The sequence below is a fragment of the Mastomys coucha genome, unplaced genomic scaffold, assembly GCF_008632895.1.
Source record: "Mastomys coucha isolate ucsf_1 unplaced genomic scaffold, UCSF_Mcou_1 pScaffold15, whole genome shotgun sequence".
NCBI classification, from domain to species: Eukaryota; Metazoa; Chordata; class Mammalia; order Rodentia; family Muridae; genus Mastomys; species Mastomys coucha.
Window position 1 is genome coordinate 117,521,757 of NW_022196897.1, and position 20,054 is coordinate 117,541,810.

At 46.7% G+C, this 20,054-nt stretch overlaps 1 protein-coding gene across 2 annotated transcripts; it reads left to right on the forward strand.

Moving 5' to 3' along the window:
- The first annotated feature begins 13,823 nt into the window (after positions 1-13,823).
- Positions 13,824-18,867, forward strand: Prnd (prion like protein doppel). 2 transcript variants are annotated; one of them, XM_031371968.1, is made up of 3 exons: positions 13,824-13,954; positions 15,967-16,541; positions 17,512-18,867. In XM_031371968.1, the coding sequence occupies exon 2, from the start codon at positions 15,978-15,980 to the stop codon at positions 16,512-16,514; it is 537 nt and encodes a 178-aa protein (XP_031227828.1). In that variant the 5' UTR covers positions 13,824-13,954; positions 15,967-15,977; the 3' UTR covers positions 16,515-16,541; positions 17,512-18,867. The 2 variants fall into 2 exon arrangements, with proteins under 2 accessions (XP_031227828.1, XP_031227827.1); XM_031371967.1 differs by lacking the exon at positions 13,824-13,954 and adding an exon at positions 14,000-14,115.
- Positions 18,868-20,054: the final 1,187 nt, after the last annotated feature.

Consider the following 20,054-nt stretch of genomic DNA (forward strand, 5'->3'; position numbering starts at 1 on the left):
CGAGGGGTTTGTTCTCTCTTCAATGCTCTGGACCTTCTGTTTGTTGCCAGGGTGTCTTGGGCTCATCTGAGCCAGGGAATGGCTCCTTTCACATCTCTGTCCCTGAGGGGCCTCAGGTCTTACCTCTGGTCCTGTCTTGTTTCCACTGACTTTGCATTTTCCCTAAGTTGTACTTAGTTAGGCCTGTACTTAAGTTGTAGTTGAAACACAAAAGTACTTCTGGGGAGGTGGGATGGGACGAGAAGACAAGGAGGTGGGGAATAGGGTTCTCTTGCCCAGGAAGAGATTTTTTTTTCTTTTTCTTTTCAATGTGTATCAGTGTTTTTGCCTACATATATGACTGTTCACCACATACATTGCCCTCAGAGGTCAAAAATTGGAGTCAGAACCCCTGGAACTGAAGTTACAAATGGTTGTGAGCCACTGTGGGTTTTGGGACTTGAACCAGGTACTCTGAAAGAACAGCCACTGGTCTTAACGCTGAGCTTCTACTTCAGCTCCAGGGGCAGTGGGTTTTGTCCTGAATTCCGATTCATTTTTCCTCTCCTCTCTCCCTTATTCCCTCCCTCCTTCCCCATTTGTTTGGTCCATGCTACGATGATTGAGCCTGGACATATTAATCTACACCTCCATCCATAATTATTTTGAGATCATGTTAATTTTTCTCACTGAACATCAAAGGCTACTCTGGAACTCACCAGGTAATTCAGAGAGGACTTGAACTCAAACTGGTTCTCTTGCCCCAGTCTCCCTTTTGTTGGGATTATAAATGTTAACTCCGATGCCTGGCTTAAACATAAATGTTTTGTTTTGTTTTGTTTTTTTGTTTTGTTTTGAGACAGGATATCTCTACATAGCCCTGGTTGTCCTGGAACTATATCAAACAGGCTGGCCTTGAACTTACAGAGATCTGCTTGCCCCTGCCTCCTGAGTGCTGGGATTATGGGTATACACATTTTAGGAATAGATTTTCTTGATTAAAATGAAACTTAAGCTCCAAAGTGCCTGTTTTAAACCCCCATAACTCAGGCTTTGCAATTTCAGGCTCAACCTTTTGGCCCAAACGGCCACACTTGCAATTAACTCTGCATATCTGTGTCTTTTGCAAGGGAAGGCACGGGCTCACTGTACAGGTGTCCATTGTGAGAAGGCATGGGCTCACTGTACAGGTGTTCATTGTGAGAAGGCACAGGCTCACTGTACAGGTATCCATTGTGAGAAGGCACGAGATCACTGTACAGGTGTCCATTGTAAGAAGGCATGGGCTCACTGTACAGGTATGCATTGTGGGAAGGCACAAGCTCACTGTACCGGTGCCATTGTAAGGGGAGGCACCAATGCAGCCATGTGATTATTCACCTGGTAGGGATTTTCCTGAGCAGCCATCATGTACAAAGGCATGAAACCTTAAGAAGAAGTGATGGAAACCACCATATTCCACCCCACAGATGCTCCTGCTGTGATAGGGCCACCTGCAGACCCCTGAGGATCTCCCAACCCTGCTGGGGAAAATCCCACTTAGAAAATTAAGGCAGTCCTGATACTCACTGGCCATATAGGAGAGCTCTCAGGGAGCGACTCCACCAAGTAGGAGAGAAGCCTAGAGGCAAAAGACCTGGGCAAGGGCTTTTTCTTAAGGTCAGGGAGGAGTACACAGAAGGCTGTGGGGTGGGGGCACTTGGGAGTGTGTTTTGATGCTACCAGATCAGTCAGCAGTATAAGGTGGCAGCTTTGACCAGAATAGGTCTTACCACACTGGTTCACCTGCTCCGTTGGACAGGGTACATGCCTTTTGTAGAGGATGTTGAGGCATCGATGCTCACCTCCTGCAGGACTCAGAGAGTCAGTCAATTTTGTGCCAGGAATGAAAGGATAACACCTTGAGACAGCATCAGTCATAAAACTAAGAACAGCACAAACTCAAAAACTCTAAACCAAAAATGCCTCTCAGGGTCAGTCCTTGACGAATGTTCTTACAACCATTTTCATGCTACCTTTCGGGCATTTTCCTGCTTATTCAGAAGTAAACTCTTCATCATCTGGCAACCAGAATTTTCTCAGCTGCCCCACTGAACGAGAAGGCACGCCAGAGTGGCAACTGGGGTCACTACCTAGCTGACCTGCCTTTCAAGAACTGCAAGGTCAGGGGCTGGCGAGATGGCTCAGTGGTTAAGAGCACTGACTGCTCTTCCGAAGGTCCTGAGTTCAAATCCCAACAACCACATGGTGGCTCACAACCACCCATAATGAAATCTGACGCTCTCTGGTGTGTCTGAAGACAGCAACAATGTACTTATCTATAATAATAAATAAATCTTAAAAAAAAAAAAAAAGAACTGCAAGGTCTACAAAAAGAGTCTTTACTTAAGGAGTAAGGAATGCTAGGGAGACAGCTCTGACAGTGCTTGCTGGGCAAACATAAAGGACCACTTAATCCCAAGAACCCACATTTAAAAGCCAGGCAGGATGGCGTTCACTCATAGTGCAGCAAGCACTGGGGAGGTGGGCTTGCTGGGTTGTCAACCTAGCCTGCTCAAGGGGCTCTGGGCCAATGAGAGAACCTGTCACAAAAATTAAAGTAGGTGGCTCCTGAAGAATGACACCAAGACCTCTAGCCTCCGCATGCACCCCAACATGAACACACCCACAGAGAGATTTTTTTTTTTTAAAGAACTTAAGTAAATATGACTGCCTGTCCTTATTGTTCCCAACAGAGTGTTCTAGAGAACAGCCAGGTACTGACTTTCCCCTTCTCCTTCAAGGACTTCAAAGTGTCCTATGCCTCCGGAGGGAAATAGCTCTGTACTGTACCTACTCCACCAGGAGCCGTAATCCAGGACCCCAGCTTTTCGGGGCCTACGGCCTGACATGACCAGCTGACCCAAACAATTTGTGATCATTAATGTACACCAGGTGACCTCTCTGGCTGCCCAGAACTCTTCCTCACACTGGGATCTGGCTGTTCTGCCCTGTCTCCACACCTTCCTATGAGTTCTCCCCCACATTGTCCAGGGAAACCACCATCTGGCTGGCTCTCGTGGTTTTGTAGAACGTCTCTTGAGTGGAGTAGGAATCCTTGAACTTGCTTGTACATATGAGTCTGCTGTCCCAACTCCTGGATCTTACAAGTTCCTAGATGATGCTGTGTTGAACACAGAGGCCACTAGCACAAGGCCTTGTATGGTCCCACACTGAAAACTGCAACAGAAACCCCTGGGAACTTGTTATACAGAGTGATGGGTCCCAACCATAGAGTTTCTGGTTCCTGAGACCGGGGATGGAGCCTGGAAATGGACATTTCTAACAAATTCCCAGGTAATAACATGTTGCTGATGCAGACATTATGCAGAGAAATCTCCTGCCCTTCTGGAAGATCAAGAAGGCTGCTCAGCTCTGACACACTCAAAAAGCCAGAGACCAGATAGCTGTCTGGGAATATTCTCTTAGAAGGAGAGAGTTGGGCAAATGACGAAAGGTGTATGGAGGGGAGGTGAGTAAGCCCTGCTGTGTGAAAGCCAGGAAGCCCAACCCTAGTCCTGAGGTCTATTGTTAGTGAGAGATTTAACTAGTCAGGATGGGAGTCATCCGCCAACGCAGGCTTCAGGAACTCACACGTGCCTAAGTCACTTAGACTAGTTAAACGTGGGCCCTGAGATGGCCTAGATGGCCTCTGTAATTCCCAGAGTCTGTGAAGTCTGCAAGCTCTCAGGTGATAAATGGCTGCTGATCTGAGGACTAGAGGCTGAAAACCAAGGATGCTGTCTTAGTCAGGGTTTCTATCCCTGCACACACATCATGACCAAGAAGCAAGTTGGGGAGGAAAGGGTTTATTTAGTTTACACTTTTTCCTCATTGCTGTTGATCACCAAAAGGAAGTCAGGACTGGAACTCAGTCAGATCAGGAAGCAGGAGCTGATGCAGAGGCCATGGAGGGATGTTACTCACTGGCTTACTTCCCCTAGGGTGCTCAGCTTGCTTTCTTATAGAACCCAAGACTACCAGCCCAGGGGTAGCACCACCCACAATCACCAGCTGAGAAAATGCCCCACAGCTAGATCTCATGGAGGCACTTCCCCAACTGAAGCTCCTTTCTCTGTGATAACTCCAGCCTGTGTCAAGTTGACACATAAAACCAGCCAGTACAGATGCCAAGGTTCAAGTCACCAATATTCCTCTATCCTTGGACAGGCATTTGGTGGAATCATCGAGGGAGGGCACAGAACCTGACAAACGAATCTTAGACTCTCGTTTCTTTTGCTTTGTTTGTGAGGGTGGTTTATGATAGGATCGTCCATGTGGTCCTGACTGACTCATGGAACTCCTCCTGCCTCTCAGGCCCAACTACCCTTTATTACTTCTAAGGAATTTCTCATGGTCACCAGAATTAGTGTCCTACCAGCAGTGGAGCTCATAACTTATTTCAGAACTGACATCATCAACTAACTTCACTAGTGAGCTCTCTAAGAAGACCCAAACTCTCTTTCATTATCTTTCCCCCTAAGACTATCCAGTCTCTGGGACCTTCAGGAGACTCACTATCTCTGAATAAGTTGCCCACGGGTCCTGCAAGGGAACAAGGAAGGTGGCATTTGGGGCCATGGAGTTTCTCTAAGATGGATATGAGCCTCATGGATTCTTGAGGTATATGTGAGATAGATAGTAATTTTCCTCTTCAGAATTATAGCTTCTAGGGACTTCTGAGGGAAGCTGCCTCAAAGTCAACATCAAGCAGAAAGAGGCCCCTGCCTCTTATCCCATGAACCCAGGACTGATTCTTCCAGCTGCTGCCTCTGAGTCCAATATTTCATGATACTTTGGAATTGGGCCTTGGAGGTCCATTGCTGTCCCACGGGGCCCTAGGTCACACTTTTTCTGAGACGCTGACTTCTCCTCAATATCCTAGGATCTAAGTTTGAGCCTTGGCATACACTGAGTGCTTAAAGAATCCCCTGCAGGCCTCTCCTCTGATCTCATTGTCTTCTTTCCAAAACCATATCCAGGTACCAAGGATGCTGGAAATCTCTGCCCAAAGACCAGGCCTCTTACACCTCTTATCTGTCTGCTTTTTCCTGGGTGGACTTCAGGATTTGACTCTGTGTCCTACAGATAGCCAAAGTTTGGCTGTGAGGGACAAAGGGTCTCAGAGAAAGCTGAGGTGTGTGAACTTAAAGTGTTCCCATCTGTGAGCTCTACAGCCCATGAACCCAGGACTGACTCTTCCAGCTGCTGCTTCTGAGTCCTTCTACAGGGTGCAGTAAGGTGTGAAGAGAAGGGGCGGGCACAGGCTAGGGGCCTCCCCTTTAAATTCTTTCTCTCAGCCCTGCAAATAGCACAGATTTTTACAATAAAGTCATTACTTCTTATAAAGGCCCTAAATCATGGAAATAATTTTAAGTTCTCCTTTAGGATGAACTGGTTGTGTTATGAACCCAAGCTACCTCCCAAACCTAGTAGACATAAGTAGATTTTCACACTGGTGCCTTCGAGCCAATTCAACCACCCTAGACAGTCACTCCTCACCTTCCCAGGGACCTTCTTGTTGACCCTCTAGATGGTGACCAGTGCTACAGAAACGTCTTATAGCATACATGTCAGTTATAGTTTCCATTGTTGACATCAATGCCTGAAAGACAGTTTAAAGGAGGAAACGTTTGCTTTGACTCAATTTCTGAAGTTTCAGTTCATGGTTACTTGGCCCCCATTGTTGTGAGTGTGCTACAGCAAAGACCAGGTGGGAAGGATGCTCACCTCATGGTCAGAAAGCAGAAAAAGAGGCAGACAAGAACAGGACAAGAATAGCCCCCACACATCCACACACACACCCCTAGGGACCTGCCTTCTCCTCCTGACAGCCCATTCAGTGTAAACTTATTCATGGATTAGCCCATTGATGAAGCTGACGTTGGCATGATTCAATCATCTCTCAGTGATTGTATCCACAAGATAGGAGCCACACCTTCAACCCACGAGCCTTTTGTGGAATCCTCCATATCTAAACCCTGACAACCTGTCTCAGACTGTGAGGATCCCACCGACCATGTAGCCAGAGCATACACACTCCCAAAGGGAATTGGCTAACACTTGATTCTGAACTCTGACCTCAGAGCCGATTTGATTTTAACATTGCACTAAAGCATATTTTAAATTTTAAAATACATATACAGTATTCTCGGGAAATTGAACATTACACAGCAACTAAAATTGTGCTTTAAAAATGCTCATTACTTAAGGAAATGTACATAATATACTTCATATACATAATATAATTTTAAAGCATAAAAATTTTAAATTATATTATGTATATTATATTATGAAACATATAAAATTTTTTAATTATATTATGTATATTATATTATGAAACTCAGAGTACAAATGTTTAAATATACATATAGATAGATATGTATTTTTAAGAAAACGAAAATGAAATTTACAGAGGAAAGTAGCAGAAATAATTTTGTCAGTGGTAGTAACTACAAGATGGTGATTTTTTTAAAATTTCTTTTTGTTCTTTTTCATATTTCCAAACAATATAGTGTGGTGGCTACTTCTATGTGTCAAGGGGTTCCCAAATTAAACATTAATCTGACAGTGTCTATGGGAGTGTCTGCAGATAAAGTCAGCACTTAGCTCAATAGCTGTGTGAGGGAGAGGGTTCCCACCACTGTGTGTGGTCAGCTTTCAAGCCCTTGCGACTCTGACTAAAACAGAATCCCCCGACTCTGCTTCCTGCCTCCCTGCATGGGCTGTGGTGTTTCCTCAGCCCTATAGCTGGGCTTTCCACCAGCGCTATTGATTCTTCGGCCTCTGGACTAGAAACACACCCTGGCTTTCCTGGATCTTCACTTAGAAGAGAGCAGAACATGGGATGCCATAGCCTCCTTTAGTATATCAGCCAATTTCTCACAATGAATTCCTCACACACACACACATACACACACACGCACACATACATATAACATATGTGTATTTTTTCGTATGTTGTGATACTTTTGGGTTCTGTTTCTCAGGAGATCTGTTTTTCACAGTGAACAGATTAATGCTTCTATAGAGGGAAGGAGATTAGCAACTATTCTAATCCCCTCAGAGGACATCTCATCCTGGCCCACTGCCTTCAGGGATCCTATCTAGAGCACTGACTCGGTCTTGTCCCTGTGCCTCACCCCTGTCACAGCTAGCCTTACTAGATCCTCACAAAGGACTCCAATTTAAAAAGCTGATAGATGATGAACTCATCTGTCACTTGCCCAAAGGCACACCATTGATTCTTCCAGAAAAAATACTATGGAAATGCTTTGTCACTGGTTTACTGTGGCGCTCAGGAATGCGGCACAGAGGTCACCACTTCCCTGCCATGGGCTTCCCTCTGTGCACGTCTATATCAGAGTCACCACTCCTTATAAGGGCTTCAGCTTTGTTTGGATTATGGCTCACACGTATGACCTCATCCTAATCACTTAATGCCTCCTTTACAGACTTGATCTCCAAATACAGTCACATTCTGATGTACTAGCGATTAGAGTCTCATCCTAGACATTTGTGAGGACACAATTCCGTTCTCGACACTGTCTCTTTGGAAGCATCCTGGTAGTGTACCTGTTGCTCTGCACAAACCCTAAGACATCCTCAGGACCATGCAGACTTTCTGGGTTCTCCCCCAGTTCTCTCCTGGAGATTCTGCTATATCTGGCATCCTCTGTGCCCTTGTACAGATGGAAGCCATTGCTCAGCTCTCGCTTTAGGACTGCCAAGGGTGCCACCTGCTAGTGCCTGCTGCAGAACAAACAGAGATGTTCCCATTTTATATATAGCTCAACCACTGCACCACTAGGTCTGGGCAGCAAGGCAAAAGTTTGGCTGATGTCTGTGAAGATCATCACAGAAAAGAAAGATCAGAAGATCATCACAGTTTAGAAAAACTCTAAACCAGATAATGTCCCTCCTACACAGATAGTGTGGCCAACAGTCCTGGCATAAAGCTAGACTAATTATGAGTTAACACGAAGCAGTGTGTGTTGGCTGTAATTCAGCAGGAGTTGTCGAAAGCTGGCAAGGTCCTCTGCCTTCGAGATGTGAAGCCCATCCTGTGGGCATGCCTACCACCTATTCACCAACACCACTTAGGCAAGAGATGAGTCCTCACATGCGGGAGGCATCCACTCAGCTTCATAATGAAGGAAAACCACCTAGAAGATTCCTAAGCCTCCAGACCCTCTCTGCTGTGTGTCATCTTCCCTGGCCCTAGTGGACCCCTGGACCAGAGAACTCAGTGACAGGAAAGATGACAAGCACAATTCTTCTCTCACAATCCAGCCTGAAAACTTTCTCTACACACCAGCTTACTAAACTATGAATAACGAAGTGGTACTTTCTAGTTCTTGAATGTGCACAGACTGGAAGTTAACTCAGAATCAAGCTAAGACTTTTCTGGAGGGTGAGCTGTGGATCATGGAGTGACTGTCACATGTCGTGGAGGTTGCCTCAAGCACTAGGCGAGTCCCGAAGCTACCTTCTCTATGCATTCCACGTGGCTCCTCATAGAGACTATTGCAGGGCCTTCCTTCTACCTGGTGGTTTTCTTCCTCCTGACTTCACATTCTGTCCAGGTGTTGCTTCTCTACCTCACAAGGAAATTATTCAGGTGAGGGAGGGCACGCCCTCGTCACACTCTTAAGATGTTTGGCAAGCCTAGACTATGTGAATTCCAGGTATTGCAAAAGGAGGCTTTGCTTGGGGCTCAGCTTCCCAGAACCCACACTGCATTCCTCCACCTATTTCCTCTTCTCTGGGCCTTGCTGAATCCTTAAGCATGGGTCATCTTGCCTGCGTTGTCCGGGATGACTTGACCTTTTCTGTGGTGACCTTCTTTTGTACCTGGCCTTCCTCCCCTATATGTACCGCACACTGCTTGTCACTTCCAATGACTGTTGATGGTTCATATCTGGGTTCATATCCAGATGCAAAATCTTATTTTTTTTTCCATATGTCAGTTAGAGTGAGGTGAAGATTTAGTCAATCCTTTAAGTTCAGGACATCCACGTTGGAAGTGGATGTCACAATAAGGGTACTCCAGATGCCTCACCAATGGCTAGAATTCCACTCCTAAGTACTTGCCCAACAGAAATGGAAACTATCTTTACCAAGACACCTACACAAGAATTTTCATTCACAAAAGATGAGCAGAAGTAGACTGTGGTCTGTTTATGTAGCCAAATGCCAGCAATGAAAATCCAAAGATCCTATCTCTGAGACAACAATGTTGGTGAATTTCATGCACATGATGTTGAACAAAAGAAGCCAGCCATAAAGGAGAGCCTATCATGTGATTTCATCTATAGTCCATACAAAAGACAAGGGAGGCTAGCCTCGTATTAGAAGTCAAGATATTGGGTACCATTGAGGACCTGAGTATTTGGAATAATCTATTACACAGATAGGTAGAGGTATAAAGTTTGTTTTGGACTAAATTGTGTCTACATTACTAAATTACTAAATTGTGTCTTTGTGTTTGTGCATTTTTCTGTATGTTATACTTCAGTAAGAGCACTTGAAATGTTGAGTCCCTAATTCCTACTCTTGACAGATCTATTTCCAAAAGTGACCTTGGCATTTTCCTGACTGCTTCGCAGCTTGGCAATTGCTTTCTCCTCCAAAGCTAATTTGCATAGAGCTTTGATTTGAGACTAAGGGTTATCACAGCCCAGTCTCTGGCCCCAACCTCTTTCTTTTGTCAATTGCCTTTGTCTTAAACATGTTGTTAGTGCTTCTGGTAGGCCACCAATTAACATGTTAACACATGCCTGCGCATTCAAGCTGCCACTGCACGCTTACAATGCTTTATACTATTTCAGGGGAAGAGTGTGTATGGAACGCAGTCCTCCCAAGTGTATGTGCCCAGCAGCATTTGATAAGCCTTCATTGTAGCAGCTATGACCATGGGACCTGTGGCACCTCCTGAATGGATGTGGGAACCAATTGTCATTGCCAACTGTGACCTCACCCAGAGATGTCCAGATGTCTGTCTAAGGCGAAGGGTTCTTCCCGTAAGGGAGCAAAGGCAGATGCTCTCCTCTAGTGTGCTAACCCCAGTGGCTGGAGGCAGAGCTTGCGCCCAGCACCTGAGGACTTCCCTGAGAGTAAAGACCACCCGGGACTAAGACAGTGACACTGCCTGTCCCTGCTTGTCTGTTCCAAGTAATTCCATCCTCAGGAATGTCCTTTTGGACCTTTTCCTGCTGGTTTAGGGATGACACATGTTAGTTCCAAGAAACCTGGGGCAAACGGTTAACTGCGTGAAGTGAGAAGCAGCCTTTAGTTCTCCTTGCTGCACAGTGCCCTGTTCCTTACAACAACACACGTTTGTTTTTCATAGGATGTGGGTGGGGATGTATTAGTGACTTTATAGTCACTATAACCATGTACCTGAACCAGATAAGGGGGGGAGGATTTATTTTGCTCACAGCTTGAAAGAACATGTCCATCATTTATTGGCCACTCCTTGAGATGAGTGACAGGACACGCAGCCAGGATTGAGTTGTCAAGAGGTATTTCCTTGGGGGAAATATTAGGGTGGTCATCTTCTTCTATGTGGTGTGGAGTCTGTGCTTCCTTGATGAGCTACCATGTGAATGTGGATGCCCCTCGAACCTCTGGTAGACTACAAAATACATTGTAATCCCTATAGTATCACATATGGGATTGGAAGCAGGCTGTAGTATCAGCTGTACGGCTTGTAGTGTGGATAGTGAGACATGTAAGTTAGTCTGAGCGATTTTCCCTGAAAAAAAACTTGCCTGAGGGTTTACAATGGGGAAAGGGTATGTGGATGTAGCCTACACATTCACCTCTAATTTGTAAGAGAAGAAGGGAGGAGATGGAGGCATTGGCTTGCTGTTTCTTACAGCTGGGTGGTTGCAATGGCCAAAGAATGCAAATTAGATGCATCCTCAGATTCAAAACCATGGAGCCTAAGAGAAGAGTTGGATAACAAGGAGGAGAAGAGCAAGGTGAAGAAGATAACAGATACCCTTGTAGACCGACCTTTCATATAAAAGAAGGGGAAAATTCAACATCCAGCCTGTAGGTGGGACCTTAATAAGGACCCAGTACCGAACACCTTGCAATCAGGGATGCTCAGCATCCAAGCCACTTGAGCTGGAAGGACTTTTAATGAAACAACAATAGCACCACAGCCTGGTTTGCGAGGCCAACGAGGGAGATGGGATCCACTGAGTAGTGTTTAAACAGGAAAACTGGCTAACATGATTACCCAGCTCTCCTGTAGAGAAAGGCTGCATGACCTGAAGCAATACATGGAAAACCAGGATCCAATGGACTGGCTCCTGTGAGCCACCAGGGCACTTAGTCATTGCCCAGTGGGGTCCCCGCAAATGTCAGGGACTGACAGATACAGGAGGGACAGGCATCATTTGGGGAATTGAGTATGAGAGGGTGTGGTTGATGCTCAGTCCACCGAGCTGCCTAGGGCTGGAGTCACAGGAGAGTCAAGAGAGGACTGATTCAGCAGGGGCTGGGGACCTCAGTGTCTCTGCTGAGATCCGTGGTGAAATATGATCATCCTTATGAAGTCGGAGAAGCTTGGGGGTCTGAATTACTGAGAGCAGCGTGGAAATAAGATTAATTGAACTCAAAAGGAGACGAGAGGAGGAGTTAAGCCATTCTATCCTCCTCCTTGGCACAATGCAGAGAGCACTCTCACACAGGACGATTTTGAAGGAGAATCTATTTCATGTTGGAGGTTCGGTGATCTTGGTGGTCGCTCTATTTATTTTTAAGTGTTCTTAACTAACCAAAGATCTAATCAAATTGAAGACTTTATCAAATAAAGACACACCTGTGCATACTGGAGTGACCCCTATTTCCTGTCGCTTCTCAGCACACTTGAATTTCTAATATTTGTACATTCACAAGACACGTGCCGGAGCCCCCGAGGTCCCAGAACACCCACATCCCAGGGGTGATCCATTACACCTAGGTAGCCTTCCTGTCGTTGTCTGAGCAGGGAGACAGTGCCCTTGGCTCCCCGCTCCTGTAAGGAAGCCTCCCTCTTCCCCATCCTTTGAGGCTGGAAGGCCATGTGTGAGGCAGGGCCAGATGTGCAGAGTCTGCATGCATCTGGTTCACACTTTAGCTTGGCTTGTTTGCAGCTTAGCTTCTAGAATTCCTCCTCATTCTCCAGCATTGTCTGTCTTCCACCCTTCCTGGTGCCTCTGAGAACGGCCTTTTGTTTATAATCAAGAGGAACCTGCAGTCTCTTCAGTTTGGGCGCTGCCTCCCACCACCCTCTGGCAAAACCCTACTCAGAAAAGGACTGGAAAGCCGAGGGAGGCAGGCAACAGCGGGAGACAGGCAGGCAGCAGTGGGGATGGTCCATAAAGGCAGTACGGAGGGATGAGGTCCCAGAACACATTGCCTCCGGGCTAAGTGGCCTTGAACCTGTCTGAGCCTGTGACAAGGTTAATACAAAGTTGCTGAACTAGAACATTCTGGGTCCTTTCCAGTTCTGTATGCAGCAAACCCTAATTATGTCCTTAAGCATGTATATAGCCAACAAAATTTCACAGATAGTTGTCTTTGGGTAGTAAAACGTTAGAAATTTTTAAATTTTTTTTTATGTTTCTCTGAATTAATTTGCAAATAATCTGCACAAGGGTTACAAGGGCGGTGTTTGTGTCATGTCTACTCCGAGCACAGAAAGTCTGTAAGTCTAAAAAGAAATGCAAACATCTTCTTGTGAAAGGAAACCAAGCAACCTTCAAAGTAAAACAAACAAACAAACAAACAAACAAAGTCAAAAAGGTGGAGGTGAGGCGGCGGCAGAGCTAGAAGTCTTCAATCCAACCTCAGTAGTTCATAGTTCTGTTGGTGTAGCTAGGGAGTCCGCCTTCAGGCTGAAAATCTTTGTAAATTCTTCTGGCGCCATCTGCTGACCATTACAGGAAAGGCAGCTTGATTTAGTTTGCATAGGACGAAGCAACCAGTGGGATACCATTTGAAGACTGCATTATGTTTACAGGCAGTCTTACCTATCCTTACCTTTAGAACTCACTTTTAACTTTGTCTCCCAGTAATGATCAAAACAAAGACACCCCAGAAAGTCCCCGTGTTTAAGTCCTTGCAACAGTCACGGGTACCTGTGAGCTTCATGCCATTGGGCAGGGGCATGACTCTGGCTCTCTTCCCCACTGCACCTGAGCAGTAGGGGAAGTCCCTCGAGGAACACACTTTTACTGCCATCATCTGTGTATAGCTGGTTTCTGCCCTTCTGGCTCTCCTTCTCCAGTTCTCACAGGTCTGTAACCTATTAGCTTTAGGGATAACTTTGACCTCAAGTATCCCTCGGGACCCTGACTAGCCCAAAGTCCTGGGAACTCCTCAAGTTTGTCTCCCTCCTCACTAGTCCTGCTTTTCCCACCTACCCAGGAGAAAGAAGTGACTTTTCCACTTTTGTGAGCTCCAGCGACATGGCATGGGGTGGGGAGGGGGAATCCAGACAAATGGCAGTCCTTCCTAATTGTTCCTTCCCATAAGGTTGCCTGAAAGAGGCTCCTTGCCACTGGAGACTGACCTTAAGGGGAAGGACAATAGATGTGCCCAGCGAGGCTTCCTTGAGCCCCCTTTGGTTGTGGGTATTGAAAGCTGCCCAAGCTGTAGTTCTGAATATTTTTCCCAGGCCTTTCTTAACACCAAGATCTTCACGTGGTTTTATCAGTGAAGAGTAACAAGAGGCTCCAACCTTCCAGGGTGGAGGAGTGATGCAGGAGCCCTTGATTGGTCCTGCTGTGAAGGGAAAGGCTGCCCTATTTGGAGGGCTGGAGCTCAGTAGAGAGGCCCCCCTCCCCCAGCAGTGCCTATATAGCTGAGTGGTGGCCTAGGGAAGGTGTTCCGGAGGAGAGAGGGCTCCAAGCTTCAGAGGCCACAGTAGCAGAGAACAGAGGTATGTGGTGGGGATTTCCCAGACCAAGTAGTGGCTTGTGACTTCCCTTCCAGCCCCTGCACAACCCAACCTCCTGTCCCAAGCAGGGAGGGATGCTGTGAGCCATCTCACTCATTCCTAGCTGCCTCTACACCCCTATGCTCTGATGCTACTGGGAAATGGTAGGTACTTTAGGATCAACTGGTGGGGATTTTGTTGCTGGTTTTAAGCCCTTATCTGTGAAAACTAAGTCCTGTCTCAAGAAATCTGTGCTTTTGTTTAAAGAAATGGTTTTGGGTGGACAGAGCTCACTCTTAAGTGTCTTTTCTGCTACTAATCTTATTTAAGATTTCTACTACCATGAGGTAGAATCTGACAACACATCCCTTACTTGGAAGACCAATGAATACTTACTTTGTACTTGGACTTCTTTGGGAAAAAAGTTGGTTTGAGTTCATTGGGGTGATTGAGGTAGGAGGTGTTAGAGGCTGTGTGCTTCACCCACAGAAGGGTTGAACAGGCAGGGCCCACAAGGATGGGGCAGAGAGGCCCCTTTGCATCCTCCCTAGGTGACACGGTATGTTCTTAGGCTAGAAGAGACTTGGGTCTTCTTTTGTTTTTGTTTTTGTTTTTGTTTTGTAAGATAAGAGCTAGTGTTGCCCCTAGAGTTAAACAGTAACATGAGCACTGAGCCTGCCTGGGGGTGCTACAGTGAGTGACAGGGACCCATGGTAAATCTTCATCTAGGTGACAGCCCTGACCCATTATGCTATAGGAATCTCTATGTCCCTGGTCAGCACAGAGGCCCTGGTGCTGGGACACTCTGACGCTGGCCTTCAGGGTGGATTTTCACAGTGGCCAGTGTAGCTTCAGGAACAAGATGTCACAGCTGCTAGACCTGACGATGAAGGGGAGTGGGACAGAGTCCCTGAGATCAGCAGCTCTTTGGACCCCGGGATAGGTAACCTCGGCAGCCTTCTAAGTCTTGCTAACAACCCTTTGTGCTAATGCCGTGGTTCTCAAACTTCCTGATGCTGTGACCCTTTAATACAGTTCTTCATGTTGCAGTGACCCCAGCTGCAAAATTATTTCTTTGCTATGTCATAACTGCAATTGTGCTACTGTCATGAATTGTAATGTAATATATAATATGCAGGACCTCTGAGATCAAAGGGGCCATGACCCACAGGCTGAGAACCACTGCTCTTACATCCCTCAAAACCCCTCAACAGCCCTGATTTCTGTTGGCTTAGGAGCCATCATGCCCCTAGCAACACAAACCATTAGCAGCCCCTGCCCCTGAATTCCCCACATGCAGTGGGACTTGATTGTTGGTATATGCTCTCAAAATCAACACTGAATATTGTACATGCAGCTTAGGGCAAATTACTTGATATCTCTGAGTCCCAAAGCAAGTTACTAAAATCGGGCAAAAGTATTTTCTCCTTGTGAGAATTAGATCATAACACAAACGGGCTTGACATAGTATAAGGGCTGACATTTAACAAGCAGAGGGTACATTGTCCCTGAGTGAGACTGGGAAAGTTCCTGACAGTACGTGATGTAAGAGGCTGGGACCCCTGACTGCATGTCCATTCTCCTTTTCTCCTCCAACTTAGCCTCCTTCTCTCACCCGTCTCCTTAGAATCAGCAGCCAGTTTCTAGGAGTAGACAGCAGAAGCGGTCTGGAACTGTGCCAACTCAGGGCACTAGAAAGTAAGAAAGTCTAGGTCAGGCCCTTTGATCCCAACTCTTAGCTCCCAAGGGTCATTAACTTGAAAGACTAGGGAACACAAGAGAGAGAATGATGCCTTCATTGTGCGTCTGTGTTCCTATGCATGGTCAGCAGCTAAGATCAGACCAAGAGGAATAACCCCTGGCCAAAACAAAGAAAGCAAGCTGGCAGTGAGTTGACCCCGGCAGCCTGTGCGATAGACGTCATTATGATCAGAGGATTCCTTTAAAATCTGTCACTCGTTGGAGGGTGGGAGGCCCCCTGAGAAGAGAGTGACAGCCCAGCCTTTCCCTTGCAGATTCTCGCACCATGAGGAACCGTCTGGGCACATGGGGGGTGGCCATCCTCTGCATGCTACTTGCCAGCCACCTCTCCACGGTGAAGGCGAGGGGCATAAAGCACAGGTTCAAGTGGAGCCGGAAGGTCCTGCCCAGCAGCGGCCAGATCACAGAAGCCCGGGTAGCTGAGAACCGCCCAGGAGCCTTCATCAAGCAAGGCCGGAAACTGGACATCGACTTCGGAGTAGAGGGCAACAGGTACTACGCGACCAACTACTGGCAGTTCCCTGATGGGATCTACTACGAAGGCTGCTCTGACGCCAACGTGACCAAAGAGATGCTGGTGACCAGCTGCATCAACGCCACCCAGGCGGCCAACCAGGCGGAGTTCTCCCGAGAGAAGCACGAGAGCAAGCTCCACCAGCGAGTCCTGTGGCGGCTGATCAAAGAGATCTGCTCCACTAAGCACTGCGATTTCTGGCTGGAAAGGGGAGCTGCGCTGCGGGTCGCTGTGGACCAACCAGCGATGGTCTGCCTGCTGGGTTTCGTTTGGTTCATTGTAAAATAAACAGCAATGAAGCTGGAAGCCACAGAGGTGAGCTGGTGGGCAAAGGTGGACAAAAGTAACCCAGTTCTCCCTCTCTAGCACTCCCCAACTCCAGGAAAATGAGGCTCATATTTCTGGACACCCCACCCCCACACCAACATAGTTAGAAAACAGCAGAGCTGGGTTTCTCCTGCTCTGTCTTCCCTCAGGTTTCCTGCTCTGTGTAGCCTAGAGATGACTCCTCATCCGTTCAAGACTCAGGTCCAAGTGCAGTCCGGAACTAAGTGGGAAGCTCTGAGAGACAACTGTGCACCTTGACACCTTACCTGAGACTACATTGTAACTGAAGTTAACCTAGAGCAGACATGACACTAGACAAAGGCTCAGAAATCAGATTGTAGGGAAATTTGCCACTAACCTCTCAGAGAGCAGCTTCAGGGCAGAATGTGTTTGTTGTATCTAGATGTTTCTTCCCAAGGATTGGTGTTTGCTGTATGGGCCCCTGCAATGGTCTGCAAAGTTAAGAAAACCTTTGTAAGTGACACATTTGTGTGTGTGTGTGTGTGTGTGTGTTTGTTTTTCTAGATAGGAATTTCTCTATGTAGCCCAGCTTGACCCCAAAATCATGATCTTCTGGCCTCTGCCTCTTGAATGCTGGGATTACAGACATGCCACCAAGCCTAAAATGTGTTTACTTCTGATGTCCCCTGGCTCTATGTGCATGCGTGTTCTTAGGTATTTTATGATGCTCGCTGTGCGCAGAGCTCTCTGCAATCACTATCTGTTTTTAAAACCACCTTAGTAAGAGCTAATCTCCATGAATCATTTAACACTCCAAAAATACAATCATTGGCCAAAAAGCCTATGGGAAACCAACATCTTTAGGGAGACCCAATAAAGAATGGCTGTCTCCCTGATATGCCACTTTGTGAACTTAAATATGTATTAAAAATATGAATGTTACCTAAATGTTTAAAAATCTTTTAAGATTCTTTTGCAAGTTTTCCTCACCTTTCAGGACCCCTGGAGCTGCTGAACGGAATCTGGACATAACCTCTACTGGGTGTAGTCTCTTGAAAAAGGAGCGCCTGCTGGGGGGCGGGTATAGTCAAAGGATTCCTCTACAACACTCCAGAACACGAGTGCTGATAGCAGTACGTCACGTGCTGAGTTCCCAGTGCTATCGGTTCTTCTCAAGGACACCTCTGGGAGGGTTCACGCGGTAAAGGGACATGAAGCAGGGCGGAACCTTTACCACTGGACAGACAACCCAGAGAAACCAGCTTGCTGCAGTACTCCACTGCTGCCAAGACACGCCTCCTCAGCCTACTGTCTACTGACCCTAAACCAGAGAGCAGGGAGAAGTCCAGAACACACAGCTTATCCCTTGCATGCCATTTTAAGTATCAGGCAATAAAGAAGGAATAGTTCTTAGGTGGTGATGTTGGTGTTTCAGCTTCAGGCTTAAGACTTAGTTACCAGGGCTCACAAAGCTGTGGACAACCAACTTCCTTCGGCGTGAAAATGCTTAGGCTGTACAGAGTCCGTACTAGGTGATCTCTGTGTTCTCTCAGACTATTGGTCGTCACACCCCCACAAACCTGTGATAGCCAATGAGTGCCCATGTGATTTGACTGCAAAATTCGCTTTATTTGGTTTTTTAGCGGAGATGTACTTGCTCTTACTTATGGACCAGGAGTTTCTTAGCCCTTCTAAGAGTTCCGGAGTTAAAACACGGGAGTTAAAACACTTAAAACACAGTGCGGTGCGCTGTAGAACAGCAAACTGACAGCGGAGTAAGGGGGCGGGGCTGCACTTCTGCCATCCGATTCTGTCTACGCAGTTTATGCCTCTCCAGACTCCCCACTCCTTCACTCATTTCCAACTGTAAATGTAGCAATTTGCAAGCCTATTACAGGGCCAGGGCGCTGGATACCTTAAAGCTTTACTTGACTTCATTTAGTGCTTTCTGTCCATTTTTTAATGACAATAATTTTTTAATGTCCATTTTGAAATTTTTTGTTTTCTTGTTTCTCCAGCTCCATCCCTTCCTTCTACCCCAGTAAGAAACCTGTACCCCTTTACTGTGTTTAAATATAAAGACGAGGGGTTTTATTTTATTACATTACAACCCTTAAAATACAATGATCATTTGTATAATATTTGTTTCTCTGCGGTTTGTATTCCTGATTTAATGGAGTGCCATTAAACTCTCTGGATCAGTATCTAACTAGTTGACACCTAACTAGTCCTTTTAGATGACCATGAAGTATTCCACAGTACAGATGTGCTGCAAGTGACTTAATAATTTCCTTGTTGACAGAGTTTCAGATTGTTCTTATCTTGCAAACAATAAACACCTATATATACAAAAGCCACGGTGCCTGGTGGTTTTATTTCTGCAGAAAAGATTCACTGCCACAGAATCCCTAAGACAAAGCAGATCTATAGCTCAAACTTTATTAGGCACCCCCTGGTTGTACGGTGACATAGCTGGTGACGCCCTCTCAGCATCATAAGAATCATCTCTCTGAAGTGTGAGAAGCTGGATCACTCCTTCCAACACTGCTTACACCTCTGCTGTTCTCTGCAGAGGGTGCACAAAAACTTCCCGAGGACCCTAAAGACCATTCAGATAGCCCAGAACCATCAACATGGTGTAGTCCAGACCTGCCCTTGGCTTTAAGCATGTGGAAGAGAGATCTGAGCATTAGGCAGTGAGCCCATGAGCCTTCTACACAGAGGGCAATGTCTGAAGGCTCCACGCCTCCCAGTAAGAGGGGACTGCTGAGCCTGTGAGCCTTCTACACAGAGGGCAATGTCTGCAGGTTCCACGCCTCCCAGTAAGAGGGGACTGCTGGGCTGGGGTAAAGTTTGTCCCTGACCTTTTGACAGACTCAATAAAGTTGTCCATGCCAGTCCTGCATTCCAGTGAGAATGTTCCAGATTCACAGGCTCATTAGGAGCAGGATGGAGCCCTGTCACAGTAGCCACCCTCACCTCTCAGCTTAGGCAAAAGACCAGCATCTCTCTCAAGACCCTTGTGCCCCACATGGCCCAGAAGGTTCCTGCCAGCCTCCAGAAGACCCACCTGTGGGCTTTGTAAGATATGCTCCTAGCAGTAGTAATACCACTCCCTACCTCAAGCTCTCTAACTGCCAGTAACTGGCCTGGGTGGTGACTCAATAAATCAGGGACCTCAAGGACTGAGCCACTTGTAGTATGGACACCCAAACCCTTCTACTCAGAACTTTCTCCGCTGTGCAAGGCTAGACAAGGGTGCCCTAATGTGCTGGGTATTCCCACGTGACACATTATGGAGTCTACCAGGGTCTGTACTGAAACAGAGGCAGAAGGGCCCACCTGCCCAAAGGCAGACAACTCTACAGTAGAACACTCTAGTCAAGAGAATGAAGTCCTTCACCAGTGTGCATTGTCATTGTGACGTTTTCCCCCATGTCTATTGCCCTCCTCCCAGGGGAAGCTTAGGCACAGCTCCATTGAAGAGTAGACTTGTTGGCAAGCAGGGTCAGGCCAGCAGCTGTAGGAGCAGGTTCTCTT